Source organism: Myripristis murdjan, chromosome 1, assembly GCF_902150065.1.
Source record: "Myripristis murdjan chromosome 1, fMyrMur1.1, whole genome shotgun sequence".
NCBI classification, from domain to species: domain Eukaryota; kingdom Metazoa; phylum Chordata; class Actinopteri; order Holocentriformes; family Holocentridae; genus Myripristis; species Myripristis murdjan.
Window position 1 is genome coordinate 29,434,596 of NC_043980.1, and position 24,087 is coordinate 29,458,682.

General features: G+C 41.4%; 3 protein-coding genes across 7 annotated transcripts in view; all 3 read right to left on the minus strand.

Moving 5' to 3' along the window:
* Positions 1 to 198: 198 nt before the first annotated feature.
* knop1 (lysine-rich nucleolar protein 1) lies at positions 199 to 5,699 on the minus strand. Its single transcript, XM_030060763.1, has 7 exons — positions 5,612 to 5,699; positions 5,150 to 5,224; positions 3,870 to 3,938; positions 2,386 to 3,741; positions 2,220 to 2,291; positions 1,040 to 1,108; positions 199 to 912 (listed from the first exon to the last, which is right to left on the minus strand). The coding sequence occupies exons 2-7, from the start codon at positions 5,195 to 5,197 to the stop codon at positions 607 to 609; spliced, it is 1,920 nt and encodes a 639-aa protein (XP_029916623.1). The 5' UTR covers positions 5,198 to 5,224; positions 5,612 to 5,699; the 3' UTR covers positions 199 to 606.
* Positions 5,700 to 6,220: 521 nt separating this feature from the next.
* On the minus strand, positions 6,221 to 17,388 carry gprc5bb (G protein-coupled receptor, class C, group 5, member Bb). Of its 4 annotated transcripts, none has more exons than XM_030060796.1 (5): positions 16,842 to 17,388; positions 12,181 to 12,310; positions 10,539 to 11,637; positions 9,541 to 9,653; positions 6,221 to 8,934 (listed from the first exon to the last, which is right to left on the minus strand). In XM_030060796.1, exons 3-5 carry the CDS (start codon positions 11,635 to 11,637, stop codon positions 8,890 to 8,892), a joined length of 1,257 nt encoding a protein of 418 aa, XP_029916656.1. In that variant the 5' UTR covers positions 12,181 to 12,310; positions 16,842 to 17,388; the 3' UTR covers positions 6,221 to 8,889. The 4 variants fall into 4 exon arrangements, with proteins under 4 accessions (XP_029916656.1, XP_029916647.1, XP_029916665.1 ...); XM_030060787.1 differs by lacking the exon at positions 16,842 to 17,388 and adding an exon at positions 12,844 to 13,048; XM_030060805.1 differs by lacking the exon at positions 16,842 to 17,388 and adding an exon at positions 12,739 to 13,048.
* A 2,452-nt stretch (positions 17,389 to 19,840) lies between these two features.
* Positions 19,841 to 24,087, minus strand: part of LOC115368365 (LITAF domain-containing protein-like) — a 5,993-nt gene continuing 1,746 nt past the window's right edge. The window contains exons 3-5 of one of the 2 annotated variants that reach the window (XM_030064444.1): positions 21,772 to 21,825; positions 21,097 to 21,244; positions 19,846 to 20,551 (exon numbers count right to left, since the gene is read on the minus strand). In XM_030064444.1, the coding sequence (XP_029920304.1) occupies positions 20,446 to 20,551; positions 21,097 to 21,244; positions 21,772 to 21,825 (308 nt within the window). In that variant the 3' untranslated portion in view covers positions 19,846 to 20,445. Of the gene's footprint in view, positions 20,552 to 21,096; positions 21,245 to 21,771; positions 21,826 to 24,087 lie in introns of both variants that reach the window. The other variant, XM_030064453.1, reaches the window with a different exon arrangement.

Below are 24,087 nucleotides of genomic sequence, written 5' to 3' on the forward strand. Positions count from 1 at the left end.
TTTTTTTTTTTTTTTTTTTTTTTTGTAGTAACAATTAATATAAAGTCATCAGGTGTTAACCTGACACTGCATGTAATGAATTCAGATATTGCCATAAAATCTGGCCAGAACTGAACAGTGTTGATCAAAGGTAGTAGATGTCACGTGGTGTTTAAAACCCACTGTATTTCCTGCTAAGTATGTGGAAACATCTGCAGATCTTAAGAAATAAGATAATTTTACTTCAACAATCCTGGTACAATCACTGACCCATATGAAATCACAAACTCTCTTGAGGGCTTGACGTAAAAAGGCAAAAACATGTAAAACTCATCTCCACGTCTGTCTTTTGTTTGGTGTCCCAGTTTAAAAGAAAAAACATCCAACTTCAAACATTTTCAATTTTTCAAGCATTTAATCTATACAGATGGCATCTCTGGCGTTTAAAGTTTCACTGCCGAGTTTGTTTTAAATCAGTCTTGGTTTTCTGTTGGATGTGTGGAGTTTCGGGCTCTCCACATAATGTGAGCAAAAACAGTTGAGACATAAAAACATATGACACAACTTCCATTCAACCACACACACACACACACATTTATTCAAGCCTAATAAAATGCCCAACTTTGATCAGTCATCAAAACGGACTGATCGACGTGCGCTGATGTCAATGGCGAACTTCTTATTGGATGGTGCTGTGAACCCAAGTCCTGCGCCCCTGTTGCTGAAGTCCATGCGGCGCGACTGAGCACGCTCAAACTCTCCCAGAAGCGCTTGCTGCAGGTTCTGCTGCCCCTCCTTCCCCAGGGCCATATTCTCTCGTGCAGCGCTGGCTCCAGCGAGCTGCCCGCCCTTTTTGAAGCCACCCATCAGCCGCAGGAACTTCTGCTGCTGCTCAGAGCTGTCAAACTGGGCAGTGCTCCACTGGCCAAAGCCCTGAGGACACACATACAAGGGATTATAAATGTTTGGGATATAGATTAAAAATTACCGAAGAAAAAAAGTTATTTGGAGATTAGATTGTATTATTGTCTTTGCAAAACTTTTAGTTGTTGACACGAACCGAAGGTTTAGCTTGTTTTTGAGGCTGAGATGCCTTTTCAATCTCCATTTGCAGAGCCGGTCTTCTCTCCTATGACAAACAGAGGCTGGGTTACTTCAATTACAACTCCTAGTGCATCATTTTTGTAAACCACAGCACATTTGATAATAATCCAGTGTTTCCCCTGCAGTTGTACAGCACCCACACCAAGCCAGCAATATCCTTTATTTATTGTTTATCAAAAAATACCACTGAGCACTAAAAAAAAAAAGAAAAAAAAAATACTGTGCCATTCAGAGCCTCGATGCCAAATACCCATTCATTTGAAAATCTTTTTTTTTTTTCCATGAATGCAACGATGGGTGGCACACAACACATTATTGCTGCTGATAGCAATAGAAATCTACTCTTCAGGCCAATTTAATAAATACAGCCAAATTTTGCCTTGTTGTAGGTGAACCCTACAAGGAACCAGCTACAAGAGATCATTAGGAATCCTGCAGGGAGATTTAAATAAATAGGCCTCCTGTAGTTAAAAAAATCCCTATTATGGTGCCATGATTTTTTTTTTCTCCAAGCCTTGAAAGAAAAAGTACAGCTATGAATCATGCACATGGAGCTCCTATAGTGCAAGGCCTGAGGATTATTTTGTCGTTCACTCTGCTGCTACATCCTATTTTTATACATTAAATGTGCAGCTTATTAAGCGTCCTCTCTGAGTGATCACTTTAAGTCTTGAATATAGAGCCAACAAAAATCTGAACACAAACAAAAAACAGCCTGCTGTGCCCTGCGACTGAAGCCAACTGAACCAACATGCCATCCCGCACGCTGAGTCATTTTGGGGTTTCTCTGGTGCGTAATGACAGGCATGATAACTAATCTGGGGGAAATGCTGTAATCTTTACCAGCATTTTTCATCTTACCGAGAGCTTCACAGAGAAAAGAGTGGCAATTGAAAAAAAAAGGCAGTAAATACAACACAGAACGAGATGAGATTTTAAAAACCTCTGCAAATATATGTAGGAGAAAGAATCGTGTGCAAATAAAGTCGATTATCCACTGATTTCATATGAGGGACACATTGCATAACAGTGACATGATGAGAAAAACTGAATTTAGGACAGAAATGACAAAAGATCTTGGCAATCTGTGCGGATATATTATGGATTATGTGTATGATTTTCACACGGACATGTACCTGGTTGATGGTCACCTCGTCTGCATTTCCTGTCTTCTCAGACAGGAAGACCACGTCCATCTGAGGGGCCGCCTGAGAACCACACACACAACAACCGAAGGTCACTTCTCCCACAAACACAACCCGACAGCATCATATTGCAAAACCTCTGACAGCACACACTCACCGCTTCAGCTTCTTGTCCCAGCTTGATCTTCTTCTTCCTCTTCTTCTTCTTCCTTTTTGCACCCGTTTCTGTGTCCTCCGCTGTTTCTCTTTCACCCTCCACCTTTATTTGTACCTCAGATGAGCTCTTCTTCTTCTTCTTCTTCTTCTTCTTCTTCCTTTTCTGGCCGTTTGTGTCACTTTCCCTGCTCTGCACCTCCTCCTTGACTTCTTCTGTCTCCAATAATGGTTCCTCCTCCTCCCCCTTTGAGCTCACCTTCTTCATCTCCCTCTTCCTCTTAGGTCCCGTCTCTTCCTCTCCACTGACTTCGACAGCTGCTTTCCTCTTCTTCCCCTTTTTCTTTTTGCTCTCTGGCTCTCGCCCCTCTTCGGCTAAAACAACACCGTTGATGGATTTGTCCGTCTTCTTGGACTTCATTTCTGTCTCCTCGGTTTCCTCCTTCATTGGAGCTCCAGGCTTGTTTTTCTTCCTCTTGGTGTTGTGTTGGATCTCCTCTGTTTCTGCTTCTTCTTCAGCTGCAGCTTTACGCTCAGTCTTGGCTTCTTTTTTCTTCTTCTTCTTGTTCACAGTTATTTCTTCAGCCACTCTATTCTCTCCATCTGGTGTTACTACCGTCTCTAATTTCTCAGCTGACTTCTTTTGAGCTTTCTTTCTCTTTAACTTTGGTCCATCCTCTGCTCCCGCTGCAGGTTCAGCAGTGTCCATCTCTTTCTTCTCGCTTGTTTTCTTTTTCTTTTCTTTATTTTGCACCCCTGTCTTTTCTGCACTTACAGTTAAAGCCTTGGCCTTTTCCTTCTTGGCTTTCTTAGGCACATTATCCGTTACTTGTTCTTCCTCTTTTTCTCTTGTCTCTACCTGTGCAATCTCAAACTCGGCAGACTTCTGTTTTTTCTTTATTTTTTTCACACCCCCTTCTTTGTTTGCTAAGGCCTGTTTGGTTTCCTCTTCATTTTGCTCCTCAGCCAGCTGCTTCTTCTTTTTGCTGGCTTCTGATTTTCCTTCCAGCTCCTTGGCATCATGGCCATTGGCAGTTACAGAATCAGTGACAATATTTTTCTTCTTCTTCTTTTTCTCCTTCTCCAGTTTCTCACCACCTCCATCGCCATTTGAAGCCTCCTCTAAATTAACATTTGTCTCACCTTTCCTCTTTTCTTTCTTTTTCTTCTTCACTCCTCCTGGACCTTCCTCATCAACAGCACAGGCTTCTCTCTCAGGTGCAGTAGTTTGTTCTGTCTTGCTTTTCTTCTCTTTCTTTACACCGTTCTGCTTCATGCTCTGCTCATGCTCCTCTGCAGCCTCCATCTTATTTTGCACCTTGGCCTCTGGCATCGCCACAGAAAAACTCTTCTGGCCTGCCTGTTGGGAGAAATATGATCGCTTTCTCAGAGATTAAATGAACATATCAGAGTCGAAGGATGCTCATATGTATATACATATACGTGTGTGTGTGTGTGTGTGTGTGTGTGTGCGCAGCAGACACTAACCAGACGTCTGGCTGCTTGCTTGGGCTGGGACTCTCGATCAATGTCTTGCTGCAGCGCCAGTCGTTTTGCCTGCAGGGAATGGAACATTAACGTAGTCAAAATGTCATAAAGCTAGGATAGGGAAAAAAATGTATTCACTTAAATATCACAATTCTTTTTTTAATGACTTTTTTTAAATTACTGAATCGTTTTAAAGTAAATAGTAAAGTATCATATGGTATCATATGGTTTCATATGAAACTAGATGACCAAAGGAATCCATTGGTACCAAGAATATCATGTTAGGTTGTTGGCAACAGGAAAATCACTCCAAACTTAAGCTAAATTTTGGTGAAGGAAAAACTGTCAAGTCCACTTTCAAAGGGGTCCCATGACCTCTGACCTCTAGGTATCTGAATGGAAATGGGTTCTCTGGGCAGCCCCAGGTCTCCCCTTTGCAGACACGCCCACCTGATGCTAATCCAATGCAGTTTGGGGCAAAAACAACACAGCCCAAATGTGTTATTTCAACCTGTTGTAAAATGGTGTGTTTGTGCAGACTGGGGCCTAAACAGTCTTGGAGCACCAATTGGGTTTGACTGGAAAGGCAAGCTGAGACTCTTGTGGATTCAATGAGCCACACTGTATTCATGTGTGATGATGTTAGCCCCCATAGTAGTCATTTCATTGTAGTGACACCATTTTTCGATATTTGGCATCACTGTAATAAAAAAAAATAAATAAATAAATAAAAATAAAAATAAAAACTATTGTGACCTTAATAATAATCACAGCCTCATGAAACTTTACATGCACAAACTAAAGGATAATTAAAAAAACAAAATTTGCAATCAATTGTAATGCTGAATCACAACACCTATAAAACTGCAATACTTACGAATATCAGGAAATGAGCATGTAGTCCCAGTCCTGAGTGAAGCAGTTATTAAAAAAGGCACAAGTGATGCTCAGTCATGCTTCAACTTGTGCTCTATACATATGCACTGTCATCAGTTTTCCAGTTATCTATCAACCACGTTCTTCCTGCACATCTTATGGTTATACATAATATTTTTTTAGCATAATCTGCTGATTTGCCACCCTGGCAGCTCGTGAGAGTCCTGCACTGCTGATGATGTGGATGGCACACCAGCTTGTGGCAGAGCAGGTCTCTGGCCTGCACACACTGTACTGTTAGGTCATGTTTAGTGTCCTACAGTGCATGTCGTGATGCAGCAGTGTCCATCAGCCAGGTCAAAGCAGCTGCAGTCTGATCTGTGCTCCTACAGGTGACTGAGTACCTGGTCAATGGTGATGTCCCGGGACTTGAGGAGAGACTTCTCCCGCATAAAGATCACGTCCTCATCGGAATCCGTCTGAAATCAAACATGAAAGACATGTAGTCTTGTACATTATAACATTAATAAACAAGCATTCAAACCCACCGTGCAGGAAATTTACTAGAATATCATGAAGTAGCACTGAGGCTACGCGAGGCTGCTCTCTTTTATTATTATTACTATTCGCTAGAGGTAACAACTACAATGACAAGGTTAAATCACTTTAATGCGATGTATTTATTTCACTCTGAGCTCCTCACACAGCAGTGCTGCTGCAGCTAGCATTAGCTTGCGGAAAGCCGATTAACAAAACACTGATCAACATGGAAATGCAAATAAACAATTAGCAGGGCTGGTAGCGCTACACTATATTTTGTGGACAAATGTCAAAGCAAAGTTTATCTATGAAACTGTCTCACTCACTTTGTGCAATCTGATAGTTCACGTGGAAGCGCGTTTACTGTCTTGCCCCGGAAGTAGTTTCATTCTCTTCCTGTTATCAAGAGTCTATGGCAACCACATAGCAACCAAGGACCTCATCCCCTTTCTCTCTCTCTGTCCAGTTTCTGGTGTGTGTGTGTGTGTGTGTGTGTGTGTGTGTGTGTGTGTGTGTGTGTGTGTGTGTGTGTGTGTGTGTGTGTGTGTGTGTGTGTGTGTGTGTGTGTGTGTGTGTGTGAGCATAAGCTTTCATTTTTTTCCTGTTACCTCCCCCACCACTGACAGCTGTGTAACTCTATAAAAAACAACAACATCTCCATGCACTAATGTCTATCTCTGATGGTTAAAAAAATGCGCCCACAGAAATGACACAGTGCTCTGTTCTGGTGTCATTTTTTATGTTACATATAATCCACTCAATCTGATCTGTCATACATGGAGATCAGAGATGTCAACAAACACCTGGGCTTTCAGCGTTCAGGTCACGGTGGGCAAATGTTAAAGAGAGACAAAAAGTGGAGCGCATTTGGAGGATCCCACAAAACTTCTGACATGAGTTTCCATATGATACTTCAAAGAAAAACCTCCACAACATTAAACTACAAAGCCGTTTAATTTATTTTCCAAAGCAACATCATATCCGGACTCTGAGCATCTGAGCATTCACAGTAGTGAGAGACTGTGTACTTCCAAGCTGTCTCTGCAGGGTAACACACCGGGCCTCCGGGAAAGTGCATCTAAGGCCAGCGCACCACCAAGGTTGGGAGGCTGAGGAAACCTTAAATGACAACAAGGTATTTACCAAAACAATCAAGAGCAAAGAGAATGTGCACCAATTTATTAGCCACTTTGTGCAAATAACATTACAAACATTCATTTTATGCTGCCATAAAAGACTTCTGAGAGGAAAAATACCAGTTTTATTCACATTTGGGTTAATTACATAATCGTAACCCTAAAAATCCTATGAAGAAACATTGAGTGCACATCCATAAGCCCTCTGGGCAGGTGCTCAGCCGAACAAGATAAACACAGTGAGGAACCAAAGACGTCCGCAGACTGTTGCTCCTGTGATGTTTATTTATTCAGCACCCAAAATAAAAGACCCAGGCTCTTTCTCGGGCTGAGGAAGAGCCAGACGCTGCAAACGTCTCTTATTTTGGTGGCTAAATAAATAAGTACGACAGGTCCTATGGTGTGCTGACCTCTTTTGTACCTCGCTAACCATAAAAACCCTGCAGCTGAAATATTTTGTTACATTAGCAAAATATCATAGGATGGTGTACACATGCACATACAAAAGCAGACTTGGCTGCCAGTTGATTTTCACGGCAACCATTTGGATTTTTTGGAGCTCTAACTTAAAAAACAAAAACACAACAAACAAACAAAAACAAAAACAGTTAAACATTTTTTGGATTGGATTTACTTCACCTCAGGAGACTGAGACTGTTGGAAAACTGCCAATCCACATTCCAGTATATGTTTAATATTATCCACAGGGCATTCCCAACTGTATGGCTTGGTATGGCTTTCATGATGACATGGTGAAGGATTGACTCAGATCTCACACACTGATGACACTGTAAGCCAGTGCCAGCTACTAAACAACATGAACTTGGTACAAAACCTGAGAAGTATCACTAGTATTGTATGAATTAGGTGACTGATGTAAACAATGCACATGGAATGTAATATCAACACCATCAGGTCAGATCCAAAATGTATTGCTCAAATTCAAATTCACAATGATGGATTATTGGTTTGGACTATGGTATATTATTGAATTTTAAACTAAATGGGGTTCCATGTATAGATAGATACATAGACTGATAGAGAGAGAGACAGAGAGAGAGAGAGACAGACAGACAGACAGACAGACAGACAGACAGACAGACACTAAAACTGGTATTTTCCTCAAAGATGTATATCAAAATTCTAGAAAACACTGAAAATACTGAATATTAATCGTGACACAGCACAGCATATCTTCAATCACTGCTGTCATCTGAAAATCCTGTAACTTTTGAGATTATAAAATCCTTAGAAGCCCACTAGAAAACAACAAAAAAAAACAACTCAAAGATGCACAATGGTCTATCTGAAAACAAGGCGGGTATTTTTTAAAAGCTGAAATATGGGAGATACAAGATTTTCACCCGACAGCAACAAAATGTGCTTTTACGTGCGTTCAAATCTCAGACGGTCACGTTGCCCAGACATGGTTAGAGCGAATAAAGTGCAACTTCACGACTTCAAAAAGTAAACCTTTTACTGCAGTACACACATATATATTGCAGTATTGAATAGCTATTTACTATATTCTCATTTAAAAAAAAAACTAATTATCTGCATGCATATCAAAGCTATGAAGTTTTATTTAGCCTTTTAAATCATCTCTCAACACTCCAGAGGTGAAGAGAAGCTCTGTTAAGGAAAACACGGATTATATCCATTAGCACTTAGGTTTCACTTCCGTCCGTACTAATATAAGAGAGATCTGAAGAGGAAAAACACTGCAAGATGTCCTTGAGGTCTCCAGCATGAGACGAGGGGAGCAAGCAAGCTTTGTGGGCGTATGGAGGAAATTTACAAAATGTCGTGAACATCTTCCTGTAGCACAGTTTCAAGCCAAACAGAAAGGGAAGCTATAAATATCACAACACCAAAGGTATGTTTTACACAGCTAACAGTGCAGATGACTGGAGATCAGATGGTTTAGAGGCTTGCTCTTGCAAAATGCTCGGCTGTACAGGAAATGCAAATTAAAGGCCTGACTTCATCACTGAATCTGAATCAGTTGCTTCCCTTCAAATTCATGCTGGACACACCAGTATTTGATCTTCGTCCAAGACAACAAAAACCCCTCTCCTCCTCAGTGTGCTAAATTATTACCAAAAAAAAAAAAAAAAAATGGCATGTGCAGAGGTGTGCTGATCAAAACAATGCACAATAAATGCCTTCAATTCATGTTTTAAATCAGGAAAGCAATGTCACTTTCAGCTTTACACTGTCAACTTGAGATATCTTGTCCAGTCTCCTGATATAGAGGCAATCAAGAAAACCCAGGAAGGTACCATTATAATTATTTTTAAGGATGGAAAATGTATGGATGTGCGCGGAAACAGCTTTGTCTCCCATCACAATCAAGAGCACATTCAAAACAATGTCTTTAATGCTTCCTTCTTAGGCAACAGGGAAATTATACTGCTATCACGTCTGTGACATCAATGTATCCTCTTGTCTTCCAGCCTCATCTCCAGTTACCACAACTGTCTTCCAGTGTAGTTAACCGGGGCTGTAGGTATCTACAAAAGACAGACATGTAGCCGGTGAGTATATCATGAAGTGGTGGTTACTATGCAGTCAAACAGAATACGTTCAAATAGATTTGAGGACAAAACTATCAGCACTTCTATGTTTTGTTACAGGTAAAATTAATTTTTTGATTAAAATGCGAATCAACTTATGTGCGAATCCAAAGGTTTTGTTTGCAAATACAATTTTTTTTTTTTTTTTTTTGGAATCAAAAAGTTTTGTTTGGGCTCAAAGATGTTGAGCTGTCACTCTAATTGAGACCGGCCAATAGAGTCGTGTCTTACATCTTTCAGTGTAGGTCCCGCCAACAAGATTCAGCTGAACAGGGAGCAAAATTTTTGCAATCCCAAACAAATGTTATGGATTTTGCAAACAAAAATTTTTGATTCTCATTTTACTCACAATTTTTTTTTATCCATAATAAAACATTTTTGATTGCAGTGTTGGTAGATTTGCTCTCAAATCTCATCTTTGATCGCAAGCGTATTCTGTTTGATTGCACAATAAAGAAAAAAGTCTTCATAGTATGCAAGGCCATTTGTAAGAGAAAAAGAGAGAGAAAAAAAACTGTAATGAGTCTGTTTCTGCTTACTTACTGTTCCACCGTTCATGACCAGGGCCATCTCAGTGGGTTGGTACACGTGACCTCTGAAGGGGATGCCAGAGCGGATGCTCCCATGGCCGCTGCGGTATGTTCCACCCCGGAGAGCTGGGACACCAAACAGAGTACAACCATAGAGGAAAGTCAGTGACTTCAGCAGGCAGGCAGACAAGGTAAGTACACATTACGTTAAAAGTGTCCTTCACACAAGCAAGCATTATTGTCTCTGCAGTAGAGTCTAGTTTCCCAAGGGATAGTTCACTCACAATTAAAAAGAAACATTTTTACACTTAGCCCTGGCGCACTCTGTCCATCCAGATAGTTACTGTGCGATTTGGTGAGGTTTCCAGTCTGCCACAACCTTCCCTTCCCTGTCTCCTGGTAACCAATACAACATGCAGGCCTGTCAAAAAGTCACATGCGAAAAACTCAACAGCAACAGCAATAACACCCGACATAACCCACAAAAGAATACCCATAAAGCCTCATTGAGGCTCATACAGAGAAGATTGTGACAGACTGGAAACCTCACCAAAAAACACAAAACTAGCTCGATAGATAGATTGCACTAGAGGTGAGAGAGAAAATATCTTTTTTATATGTTAGGAGAACTGTTTCTGTAAAGAGCCCCCACTATAGATGGCTGTACTTGTTTGAGCCAAATCAAAGGTGCAGACTTGAGTTTGAATATTCCCACCAGAGGAGTTATTTTAACAGCGTTCTCTGTGCTGTTATTAATCCCTCCTCCCTTGTGAACAATGTACACCCACCTGCTTAACTTTAGAGTTATAGGCTTATATCAAGGCTGTATTAATGGATGGGCTACAGGCCAACCGGTTTTCTGGCAATCACTGCTCTTGTGGGTATGCCTTGCCCAGAAGTGGAATTTATAATAATGGAAGTTCTCTAGGTCTGTCACACACACACATCCACGTGCAAACACACACACACACAAACACAACACACACACATACAAACACAGGCGAAACATACTTGCACTGTGCTCCTCCATGGAGAAGGACTGGTTATCTGCAAAGGGGCGGTTAGTGTGTGAGGAGAGCTCCTTTCCAAAACGTGGTGAAGGAGTTCGCTGACTGGTGTCGAAGAGGTCCTGCGTGCTGGACGATGGGGGTTTCCACAGACACAAGTGGGTTTCTGGAATGGCATGGAACAGCAACAGGAGCCAGCCCTGAATGACCAGGGCTACCGCCAAAGCCGGCTCGTCCAGCACCTTTACACCCTTCCTCCCCCCTGACCTCTCCCCTCTCCCCTTCACCCTCAGCGCCTGGCTGCCGTAGAGATAGAAGCCCAGCCAGGCGACCCAGAGCAACGCAGATGACAGACAGGACAGGAAGAGCCAGACGCCGTCACACCTCCATTTCTTTTTTTCATTCCCTGCATCTCTATCTTCCTCCCTCCCACCTCCCTCGGTCTCCATCTCTCCTCCACACAACACCACCACCAGGGAAAGTGCCATGGCTATGAGGAGTAGCCCCAGGGTGTAGCTGCACGTCAAAGCAAAGTCTAAAGGCGGGTAGTCACAGGCTGGGTGACCCTCTCTCACTACAGTCAGCAGGACCCATTCGGTGGAAATGATCCCCTGAACCAGGGCCAAGGCCACGCCGAGCCCCGCCAGGGTGCTGCCCGTCGGGCTCACCTTGCCCGCCACCAACCTCCTGAGCCTCACGCCCTGGACAAGCAAGCTGGAGAAACAGAGGGCGAAAAGGGGTCCCCAGAGGGCCCGGCGGAGCACACAGAGTGCCTGCGTTTTCCCAACCAGAAACGCCAGAGAGAGGGAGAAGAGGCCGAGGAGCGTGGCCAGCAGCAGCAGCAGGGGGCCCAGGCCGGAGCGCCTGGCGGGGTCAGACACAGAGCGCAGCCTGACCACGAGGACCACGGAGAGGACCAGGGAGGTGAGGGCACCGCCGCACGCCACCGCCTCCAGAACCACCCCCCATACTGACTCCAGGTCACACAGCACCCTGTACGGAGGGTCAACATCCACACTGCAGCCCCGCGGAGGAGGAGAGGGGTGTGATGAGCCACAGCCAATCAGTGACAGGAGGCAGAGGATGATGAGGCTGACGGCCATCTTAGACAGACAAGAGGAGAAATAATGGAACGATGGGGAGAGAGAAAGAGAAGGATATAAAGGTGTATAGAGAGATAAAATGGGATTAAAATAGATTCAAAGGTAAGCAGGCAGACATACAGAGATACAGGAAGAGAATATGTAGAAATAAATCCTATTAGTTTATACAGCATTTTCAGAATCAGCAGCATACAGTAGCAATAGCAATCAGTTGATCAAAAGCTGATAACAGTATTTTACCTCAGAAGGGAATATGTCACTTTGGCTTTCAGACACGCACACACAAACACACACACATACACACACACACACACAGGATCCAGCACAGAACTGCTTTTAGCACTGGCCAATGGTTTCCATGGGAACGGGAAACAGCGTGGGCTGACTACACTGCATACGAGGCTTTTAGAAATCAAGTTTCAGTACTCAAAAGCACAAAGAGACACACACACACACGCACGCACTCGCACATACGCACACACAGAACGTCAAAGCATACCCTTAAAATGATTTAACTCTTAAACGCTTATGATTCCAACTCACCTTGAATGGATTCTTCTTGACTGAATTATTGACTTTGAAGAGGCATCATAATCCTCCGTGCATTATTCATAGATCTGTTGGCGTCACTTCAGCTCGAGAAAGTCCTTTTCTAATCCCAGTTAATGAAGTCCTTCAGAGAAAAAGAGCAGAAAAAAAGCATTTCTACCGGGTCTCTGTAAATGAGCCAAGTCTTTTTTGTTCCTCTCTGCCAACGAAAATCCCAGTGTGTTTTAAAGTATGAAACACCGCATTTTGTTACACAAATAAATTACATGTTGTGATGCTGCAGTGACACGTCCGGCTCCTCCAAGAATGATCCACAATGTATGATGCATGCCGTGATACTTCACACACCCACATAGCCAAATATATCTTCCGTCTCTCCCTCGTTCACTCTCCTCTCTCCCTCACTGTCTCTGGCTCTCTCACTCCTTCTGTCCCTCTCCCTCGCTCTTTCTAGCCATTCTGTCTGTATGTCTGTCTTTCTCTCTCCCCTCTTTTTCCTTGCTTCACAGTGAATCTGCAGAGGTGTCAACAGAAATACAGTCCAAGCTTTACCTCTGTCCACCCACACATAGGGTCTATGAATTGCTGGTGCACCTGTTTTAGCAGGAAAAAAAATGGAAAACAAGTATGTAAGAGCTGAAGTCATCATAATCCAACCTTGGCCACTCGGCTGCACATCTTGCAAGCTATTTCCTGTCTTCAGGCTCTTGCATCTTCCTCATACCACTGATACAACAATTCTGGACAACCAACACTGTATGAGGAGTAGACCCACCTGCGTTTACCACATTACAACAAAACAATCGCAGTTCTATTTAGTGAGTGCAGAGTGAAGATGGAAGCACTAGTGGAGGGGCAGATGGTCAGTGGAAACCCAGGTGAGTACTGTGTCCACGTGGCCATCCTAGTAGATAATGTTGCATAACACTCTGGAAGACATTACTCAACCAAGACTCGCTGAGCTAATCTCCTCCCCTGCGGCCTGTGGTGAGTACACTTGTGTTGGTGTGTATGCGCAGGCACGTGTGGAGCAGCATACTGTACATGCCAGAATTTCCGTGTGTGATGGGGATACTGGCACCACAAAAACATCAGAAACATGCTATTTTCAGATCTCAGGCTTGCCATCCTATTTTGTTGAAAACAGAAAATGAATTCATGTATTCTAGTTATGCCATCCCAAGTTGGCATTTAGTTACACCAGTGAGATGGAGGGGACATGAGTAAAGCCATGGTAAAGAGCAGCCATTGTGCTAGTTAATTGCGTCCATTCAGATCAGTGTGAGATACTGACCTTGACACACACTGGTGATCTCATTTACAGATAGACACCTGCAGACACAAACATACACCTGCTTTCAAAGAAGACAAAGCTGGTTTTGAATAAGGATGTCTTCACATAAAAGTAAATGCACACCAGGGATAGAGGTGCTGGCAGATGTGGAAGTAACATTACATTTACTCGCGTCGCTGTAACTGAGAAGATTTTTGTGTACTTGCACTTTTGGGAGTATTTTTTTTGCAGTGAGCAATTTTACCTTTACTTGAGTATATTTTTGAGGTTTGGACTTCATCACATTGTAAATCATATCCATTACAGAGAAATGATCAAGGACACATAGTAGAACCTTTCACAATAAAAGCTCAGTCGGCAAAGATGAGAAGAGTTCTGTTCTACTTTGTTCTGGTTCTACTTTGTTGGTTCTACTTTTTGTCATTTCCAAATTTCCAGTAAAAGTTGCATGAGGAAAAACCGTGGATGGCTGATGGAAGTGAGGACCATTTAGACTCAACTGGCAAAAAATGTGGAATAGGTGTAGAGAAAAAGAGGGAAAATATCAGTGAGTTGGCCTGACGACAGGGACCATGTGGACTCAACATCATATTCTGTGCTTATTCCACATCAGTTGAGTCTACAGGGTCCTCACTTCAATCAACTCTCGGCAGTTTTGCAGAATGCACCTTTAAATGAATGTAGTAGGAAAAAAATCACACCAAACACAGCTGCTGTTTTGAAAAGTTAACTCAGTAACTTTTACTCCAAGGTCAAGTTAAATTAACTATTTTTTGCTTTTACTTCAGTGGATTTTTACAGCAGAACTTCTACTGAAGTCAAATATCAGCCAAAAGGCACTACTCATACTTGAGTAGCAATCTGTAATATTCTTTCCACCCCTGGGTGCTTGTTGTGATAAGGGCGTAGACACCATGTGTTTCTAGGCAAAACATACACCACCATACTGATGATACTGATTTTGTCTTTCGACTTCCAGTGCAATATCAAAGAGCCATCTGTGAACTTTCCAAAATCTGTCAGTTTAAATGAAAAACGCAAGCCATTTGTCTTTACATTTAATTTTGTTATCAGGACAATGAGCTGGGTACTCTGCTTTGTCCATATATGCATTTTTTATTTGGTTTGGGACTTATCTACACTAGGTAGTATCTTTGCTATGCAGTCCATTGGCCGGAAATACAAAATGGGCCAAATGGAAAATGGGCGGGGCTTACACGACTAAGATGACTGCACACAAAATAATTTACTATTGCCAATGTTTCAACTAATCAGTTCAAGTTTGTCAAGTTATCTTGAACATTGGTGTGAGGAATACATTTAAATATTGAAGTCATAGGCATCAGATTTAACTATCCCAAGGAGAAATCTCAAAGCCAGGGTAGAAGGAGCAGACCCTGGCTTGGAGCTTTCTTCTTGGAGTATTTTAAATGATGTCTTTGACCTAGTAATAAAACCTGGATGTGTTGTGCTTGTAGCTTCCTGAGCTAATACATACTTGTAGAGGTATTGGTTTTATCGATGACATCTGATAAGCAGTTTCCCAACTGTATGCTTTCAAGGTGCGCGATGCAAAATTTCCAAAGACTGGTTGGAGTGAGGAATCTTTAGACTCAACAGACAAAAAATGAGAACTAGGCATGTAGTTCATTTTACCAACTAGGGATGCGTGTTGCAAATTATAAACACTATGATACTTGCGTCGGATAACTGTTCTCAGTTTATCTATGTAAACTATATCTGTCCATATCAAATACACCATAAATAAATAAATGACTCACTGATAGATTACATTATTCCATGGTTTTGACAGTTCAGTCCTCACTGCAAGCATCCCTTGGCAATTTTGCATAGTGCACATTTAGTAATAGTGTGTGTTATTTACTCTCCCTATAATTATATTGTTTACACATGTATACAATAGATAGATTGATTGATGGATAGATGGATAGATAGGTAGTAGTTTAAAGTTTCTCTTAAGTTTTTAACAGAAAGAACCAATCTATTTCTTAGCAATTTTTGATGTAACCAGTTGGCATTCATATATTTCACACCTATGTTCAAGATTCCCTGACAAAGACCTGCGTGGTCAAAAACGTCAGCTATATTAAATTACTTAGGGGAGCGGAGTGCGTGGTTATCTTGCTCATCTTTGAACAAGGAACACACACACACACACACAAACACACACACAAATAAGCAAAGGATGGGAATAATATGCCTAACACTGTCGTCACTGGCATGCTGGCAACAGCTGTGACTGCTTTGGTCTTTGACAACAGATGGAGGAAGTATTGAGTGTGTATAAGAAATAATACATTATTCACTTATAATGGAGCAAGAAAATAAAATCAACCCTGACCAGTGCTATCTGTTGGGGGTCTGTGATCTAAAGCGTATTAATTCAGAGTGGCACACTGAGTTGTGAGATGACCCATCAGCTGGAAGGTGAGTGGAGTCCAAGCCCCACCCTGCCGAGATGTCCTTGACAAAAAACTGAATCCCTGCCAGTGTCTCACACAACCTGCACTCTGACTTCCCTACCACTTCAGGATTAATAAAGTAGAACATTCATTGAGAGACCTTTACATGCAAAAAATCTGGAGCCCTCCTCCTGTTCAGCAGGTGTTAGGACTCTGAAAAAAAGAGGAGTGTGTGCATCTGTGCTTGTGCGCGCATTGTGTTGGTGTATGTGTGTGTGTGTGTGTGTGTGTGTGTGTGTGTCTGTGCTCCGTCTCTGTTTGTGTGGGACAGAGATAAAGGAAGACGGAGGAGGTAGACTGCACAGCCGAGAAATGCTGACTGACTCATGACATCAGTCTTAATCTAGGTAATCCAGTGGTTACTATGGTCACAGTCCAACATGACCATGTTAAGTATGAGCCATCCTATAATCCCAGCTTTGTGCAGCCTGCCCCCTTTCCCTCAAATCACTCCTACTGTCTCCCACTACACCTCTAGCAATCCTCCCCTGCTCTCCACGTCATACAGCAGTGTAAAGCACACAACTACGTGGGAGGACTTGTGTTATTAACCTTTATTTCACCGGGGACGGATTGCTGGGCTCACACACTCTCCCCCTCCAGTGCCTTCTCACTCATACAGCTAAACACAGTCATACCTGGAAGCTGCCAAGGACAACCACGGTCTTCTCCTGTTAGCGACAACGCAGCAGTGAACAGTTAGGTCTTGAGAGCCTTGCTCAAGGGCAATGGTTGCCGAGGAAACAGATATTGTTATTCATTCCCTGTCCTTGCCCTGTATGTGAGTCTGTGTGTGTGTCTGTGTGTGCTTGTGTGTGCTTGTGTGTGTGTGTGTGTGTGTGTGTGTGTGTAGCTGTATGTTCTGTTAATGCACTTACAGTTGGTTAGAAGTCTTCTGGTGTGTTTCAAGGGTCCTGCTTGTCTTTGTATTGTCTCTTCAGTCACTCAAGGAGAGCCAGTAGAGACAGCAAAGCGCACCTCACATTAAGTGTAAGTGGCTCAGGGGCACTGTGGTAAGTTACTGGCTGTTGGCTCTATCTGCTGCCTGCTGGGAGAACTACAGGCAGCTCTAGTCTCAGATCTTTAGCTGGAGTTGCTGCTTCCAACTTGGCAAGCTGTAGAGAAAAAAAAAAAAAAAAACATGGATGCCAGATATTGGAATTAGCCCACTGCACTTGGAGCTGAACTGAACGAACACCTAACTGAGGTATGCTGCGGTTTGATCTTTTTTAAGCCAAGCAGCAGCAACCCAGCCTAGAGAGGAAACAACTACCTACTTAGCCAGAAGCTCCAAAGGCAGCCGGGCTTTTGCTTCTCTTTCTTATCCACTTTCTGTTCTGTTACTATCACAGCATAAAAGTCAGTGAATTTTCACATCTTTATACTCCTACCTAACCTCATTGCGTTAGTGTATAGCATATTATCCTATCTGATGTTTATGTGTATAGTTATTTTATTTATCATATCTGTTGTGTATGCCAGTTTTTATTATATTTTACACTCATCTATCTATCTATCTATCTATCTATCTATCTATCGATTGATCAGTAGATAATGTATTTCATAACACTGAAATACATATCTGACAGTCTCTGCCACCCAGTATCAGCATCATGGACTGCCACATAGAAACTATATTATATTCTAAATTCTACATTATGATTATACATCTATTCTATAAATACATAATCTATTCAATGGATATTTTGAATATATATTTCATTATACATACAGTCTATGCAAGGGTTCAAAGGAGAAAGGTAAAAGATATTCTATGGATTTTTTTTTTTTTTTTTTTTTTTACTCTTATAGGGAATGCAAAGGTTTATTCTTTGATTCTTTGTATTGAGCCACTTCAGTTATTATGTTATTTGTTGTAATCTACTGTTGTTCTTGTGCAATGTCTGGATAACCTGCTGCTGTAACATGAGAATTTGAGATTACAGCTACACTATATTGGCAAAAGTATTGGGCCCCCTACACATTACACCTACAGGAGCATTAATGACATCCCATTCTAAATCCATAGGCATTAATATGGAGTTGGTCCCCCCCTCTGCAGCTAGAACAGCTTCCACTCTTCTGAGAAGCTTTTCTATAAGTGTGAAGCTCTTATTTTGTTAACCTTTTCCTGTTTGGTGTCTCACTTCCTTTATACTCACTAGTTGTTTCTAGCTTTGCCACCACCTAATTGCCTTGACTGAGTTCACCTGTTCACTCCCTTATTTAAGACTGCACTTCCCCTCACTCATTTTTTTTCACCTTCACTTAGGGTGGCAGTCCTGATGACCCATGTGTGTCTGCTTCCCCCGTTTTATGCTGATATTTAAGAGAAATAAACTCTACAAATGATCTGCATCTCCTGGTTATGCTGTACATTCCTGACAGAAAGGTTCCGTGACAATAGCCTCCATAAGAGCAATTGAACATCCTCCTTTACAATAAGATTTTGGAGTGTCTGTGGGAATTTTTGCCCATTCATCCAGAAGAGCATTTGTGAGGTCAGACACTGATGTTGGACCAGAGGGCCTGGCTCACAGTCTCTGTTCTAGTTCATTCCAAAGGTGTTTGAATGGTGTTGAGGTCAGGGCTCTGTGCGGGCCAGTGAAGACCTTCCACACCAAACCTACTCAGCCATGCCTTTATGGAGCTGCTTTGTGCACTGGGGCACAGTCATGCTGAAACAGAAAAGGGCCTTCCCCAAACTGTCCCCACAATGTTGGAAGCAGAGAATTGTCCAAAATGTCTTGGTGAGCTGAAGCATTAAGATTTCCCTTCACTGGAATTTAGAGGCCGAGGCCAACCCCAGAAAAACAAGCCCATAACGTTATCCCTCCTCCACCAAACTTTACAGTTGGTACAATGCAGTCAGGCAGGGAACGTTCTCCTAGCATTCACCAAACCCAGACTCGTCCATCAGATGTGGGCCACTTTTACTCACTCTGTGCCTAGGCACTCAGAAACTAACTTGTTTCAACAGTGGCATCCTATTACATTACTATTACAGTACCAAACTTGAATTCAGTGAGCTCTTTAGGGGTGAGCCATGTTTGTAAAGGCAGACTGCATGGTTTGGTACTTTATTTTATACATCTGTGGCAATGGGACTGAATGAAACACATGAATTCAATGATTAAGAGGTGTGACCATATAGTGTCCATATAGTGTACCTATCTATCTATCTATGCCAGTATTTTATTCTATTTTACACTCATCTATCTATCTATGGCGGCTCCCTAACCCAGCCACCCCCCTGCCCCATTCATCTATATTGCACCACCTCTAGATGTCACTGCAGGACAGCATTGACTGTTTTCACAGTGTTGCTGTTCACCACCCACAGAGCCATCACATCCATTTTTCCCAGCAGAAATGGTGCATTTTAGCTATTAAAAACATTATGACAGAGTTTTATATGCAGATTTCCTCTTCATGATGGATTTAGTTTAAAATTAATTGTCTCTGGAGATTTATTTAAAACAAGTGTTTGGCAGCTGTTATGTAATAATTTCATATAGCTGGTCTACTGTAACAGTACTTCTTATTGGCTCAAATACCTTTTGATTAACATGTTATATTGCCAGAAAACTACATCAGAATATCTGGAAATATTGTATTTTCACATTTGTGACTGTACTATACACATGTTGGTTTTAGGTTGTGGGTTGTTTGTTTGTCCCATGTATTAATAAACCTTAGAAAAGTTGAAAAAAATCGAATCAAAACTTTTTTTTTTGTTAAAACCATTTCAAAAGTGTGAAATAGACATGCATAAACAGTACAAATATAACTATGTGTTAAATTGTGGGACCTTTAATGACATTTTCTACTTTCTACTTCAGCTTTTCATCACTGATTGAATAACTCACACATTTATTAAGCACTAAGCTGCTTCCATGTGAAGCCAGTTTATTTTATTTTGTTGCACATGTTTTTATTGCAGTAAAAAACTTTAAAATAACAGAAAACCTTGACCACCAAGCAATAATCTATAAATTTTGATTTGTGTAAAAATAGTATTTGGGATTCAGCTCTGTCTGCTCTTAACAGAAAGTTTGATTTATGTGTTTCATTCTGCTTTTTCAAGACTGTCGATACAGATTTGATACATTTTTCATATTTTATATAACAATACTTTTACAAATTAAGGATTAAACATTTTAAATCACAAGTTCACATGAAATTCCATTTTTAAAATCACAATTAATATGCCATATCATCATCTCCAAACTATGTACAGGTATGAATATCATTTACAAAAGTGGACATATCACATCAAGTCCAGCAATTACTTTTGTTTGTACGGAGTGGTTTGGCGTGTTTCTGGTTCAAGACATAAACTTGGCATGGTACAGATGTTTACTTAGTCATCAGAAATATGTTTGCTATTGTACAACTGTTTACTTAGTCATGGTTGATGATTCTACTTTCTGTTGAAGCTTGGCAGGGCTGTGGCTGGACAGGAGTCACTGCACTGCTGTTTCACATGCGTTTGTAGATATGAATGACATTGTTGCAGTTGGGGCAACGATGTTCCACATCCTTGCAACTAGTGACGCAGAATGGAATAAGACAGCAAGGCCAGATCCTGAAGAGGGGATTTTTATATAAGGTTAAACAGAGGCCATGTTTATGTACATTAAAGAAATGTGGAGGACAGACAGAGATATGAGGACACCTGACCATTGTGGTTGAGACTAGGCAATATACTTGTAAAACATCAGTATCGTAATATGAGACTTTTCATGTGGGATTTTGGATCATGATACAATATAAAAGACAACATAAGTGTTGTCTTTTCCTGGTTTTAAAGGCACTACAGCATTTACATTGAAAGTATGCAATCTTTTGAACAACCTAGACTATTAAGATACTAAATTATTTACTCTTCTTGCATTATCATCATATTCACATTACTAGTGACTGGATATCAAAAATCTCTTGTGTGCAAATATTGTATGAAAGCTCAGACACTCATCCCTGCAATACTGTAACACAATATTCCTATTGATATTTATGAGATATTGTGGTACAGATTTTCTTCCATATTGTCATATGTGTAGGTCTGTGTGTGTGTGTGTGTGTGTGTGTGTGTGTGTGTGTGTGTGTGTGTGTGTGTGTGTTTGCACTCACAGAAAGATTCCTAGCACACCACAGATAAGCCAGGTGAGCAGACCATTTTTGTACTCAGTATCGGTGACAACAGTGTTTTTGCAGTGGGGACACATCATCTGGCCAGAGGTGTCTGTAGGCCGCTGCTGCACCATGACCACCTGGGTCACTGTAGGAAAAACACCCACACTTATGATTATGATCCACACATCCAAACGCTGAGAAGGAATAAACTCCCTCCACCTCTGCTGAGGAACTTCTACCACCGCCTCACCACCATGAACCCCCACCACCACCACCACCATGCCCCCCGCTCCCCCATCACTAGCACCACTACCTCTACCATCACTACTACCTCTCTGTCCATGACTATGGACTACTGCATTGACTGCTTTTTTTTATTGCACCTTTTAATAACTTTGCACAGTATTCTTTTGCTGCACTTTACCGTTATATTTATTAATCTTAATACCACTTAATACCACTCTACGATTGTTGCTGCTTCAAGAATTGCTGCTAAACCTTATTTGAAATCACCCAGAGTCACCCAAACATAGTAAGTAAGTAAGTTCTGACATATTTATGCTCCACTGACTGAGAGCTTTTTGCAGTGTACTGATATTCTATTTATAATGTTCTACAAAGTAATGTTTTTTGTTGTTTACTTGGTTGAGTCAGAGTGAGAGAGAGACTCACCAGGTTGTACAATTTGAGGCTGTTGTGCCACATATTGGACGGCAGGCTGTAGATCTGAGAAAGGGACATTTGGATTGAGAATAACAGACTACTCAGGGACCTTTTGAAATTTTTGGGAGGGGTACTCAGGAAAACAGGGGTGGGTCATACAAATTTAATTTTAGCAACTGGTATGTTGTTTCTCTTTGGCTGCCCTATCTATCGATCTTTGTGCTTGGCCTATCCTGACAGTGGCTGTGTACAGTATTGAACTACTCAGTGGCGCTCTATGGCTGATGATGGAATAATTTTCCAGTGCATACAATTAACTACCTGGTCAAATTTTCAGTCTGATCACTCTGGAGTTCACATTCTCTGATTGTAATAATCACATTCGGAGCAAGTCATGCACCTACCCCTCATCACACCTCACCTCTTGCCCTTCATTACTTTTAGGCCTAGATAAATGAAATCTGGAACTATTTAAGGTAAAAAAAAAAAAAAATCCTGGTTATGCAACCACCACATTGCCTCATTGCTAAAAAGTTTCAAAATTTTACAACCATGGCTTTCATGTCAGCTGCGGTATTGTTGCTGCTGTTGTTGCTGCTCCGGTGCCAATACAAAAGCTGCTGTGAGCCAAACTTGAGTGGACAGATGGCAATGTGGTTTCATCTAGTGGATGAAATGAATGCCTGTTGCCTAAATACAAAGCGATGGGTCACAGCGATGTGCAGATGGGCCCGGACACCATCTGAATCCCTGTGCACGCAGAAGTCATCCACCAGCCACTCACCTGAATGAATTATTTTCTCAAATTTGGACACGTGTACCTGCATAGGCATTTCAAGCCACCTCTACCTGTCCCTGTGTTGTTTTTAACCCTCCTATTATGTTTGGGGTCAATTTGACCCCACTTAATTTAATGAGTTTTCTTAATTTAATGGGTACTACCGGGTTTTCAATGTCCTGTACACACTTTGTACGCATCGGTTATAAATAACAAACCTTCTCTAGGATGTTACTTATGATTTTGCTTTATATTTCAGTGCTTCCCCTATATAAACACCACTGGAAATAGTTGCTGATCCATGTGGTCATCAGTATACTCCCAGTTGTGTATTATGTTAGATACTGTTTGTATTCTATATAATGTATATAAATGTATGAATTGTGATGTGTTTGCTGACCCCTAATGGTTACATATGGTATTGCTATGTATTTTCTATCAGAGACACTGCCTATTTAACATGTGATGATGGACACTTGTGTAACTCTCCCTGATGAAGGCCATGCTCTGGCCGAAACATGTTGGAGCTTTTAATCATGTAAGCCACTTCGATTAAAGGCTTTTTATGCACAAGAAGAGTTGCCTTGGATTTTCTGTACGTTCTAACAAAAATCTGTACTTAGAAATAATATAAAGCCATTAAAACACCAAAAAATTATATTTGTTTCCAATTTTAGGTCAATCAGTGAGATTTTATGGTGATTTGCATATTTTTCCATAGTCATGTAATAGGAATACTGGATGTATAAGTGGGGGTGAGGGAGGAGTTATGTATGAATTCATGTGGGCTATTTAGGTTGATTTATTTTTTAGATTAGTGCGGCTACTTTTGGCAAATCTATGTGCACAGTAATGTCACTGCAGCAAATATCATGGGACTAGGAAAAACTAAAAACTGTAGTTATAAATTTGACAAGACAGAAGAAACTCTCCAGGGGAAACAAAATTTGGCTTCTGGAATATTTTTTTAGACAGATGATGGAGCTCAGGATTTATCAGGAGGACAGGTGCTTCACTCCAAACAATTTATCTGTATGAATTTGGATTATATGTTCAGAAGGATACAAAACATTAATTAACATTAGATCCTGACTGTTTCTGTCAGCATGTCTGGAGGTTTAAATAATCAGTGAAGTTACACCGCTGGTCCTTGTGCATGCCTCGTGCACACAGCCTCTCTTTTAACAGGGAAATGCATTTATTGTTTCTGCTGTGGGAGGATTGCTGAAGTATTTAATAAACACCAAAAGAACCGCAACCCATCCGCTATTAATCACAGGGTTAATTTTTATGACCCAAACCATTCGATTTGTGAATTATCTAGAACTACAATATGCACATCAAATAGCCTCTGCATGATAAGGCAATAATACACGTGCAAGTTGAGTTTTCTGAGATTATTGACTGGGCTGTCATCAACTGTTGGCACTATTGACAGGCTTAGGTTGCAGGTTAGGGCTTGTAAGTAAATAATCAAGTGGTCTAACTTCCCTCACGAAAAACCTTTAGGGGAAAGTACAAAGTACAATGAAAAGATACTCATAAAA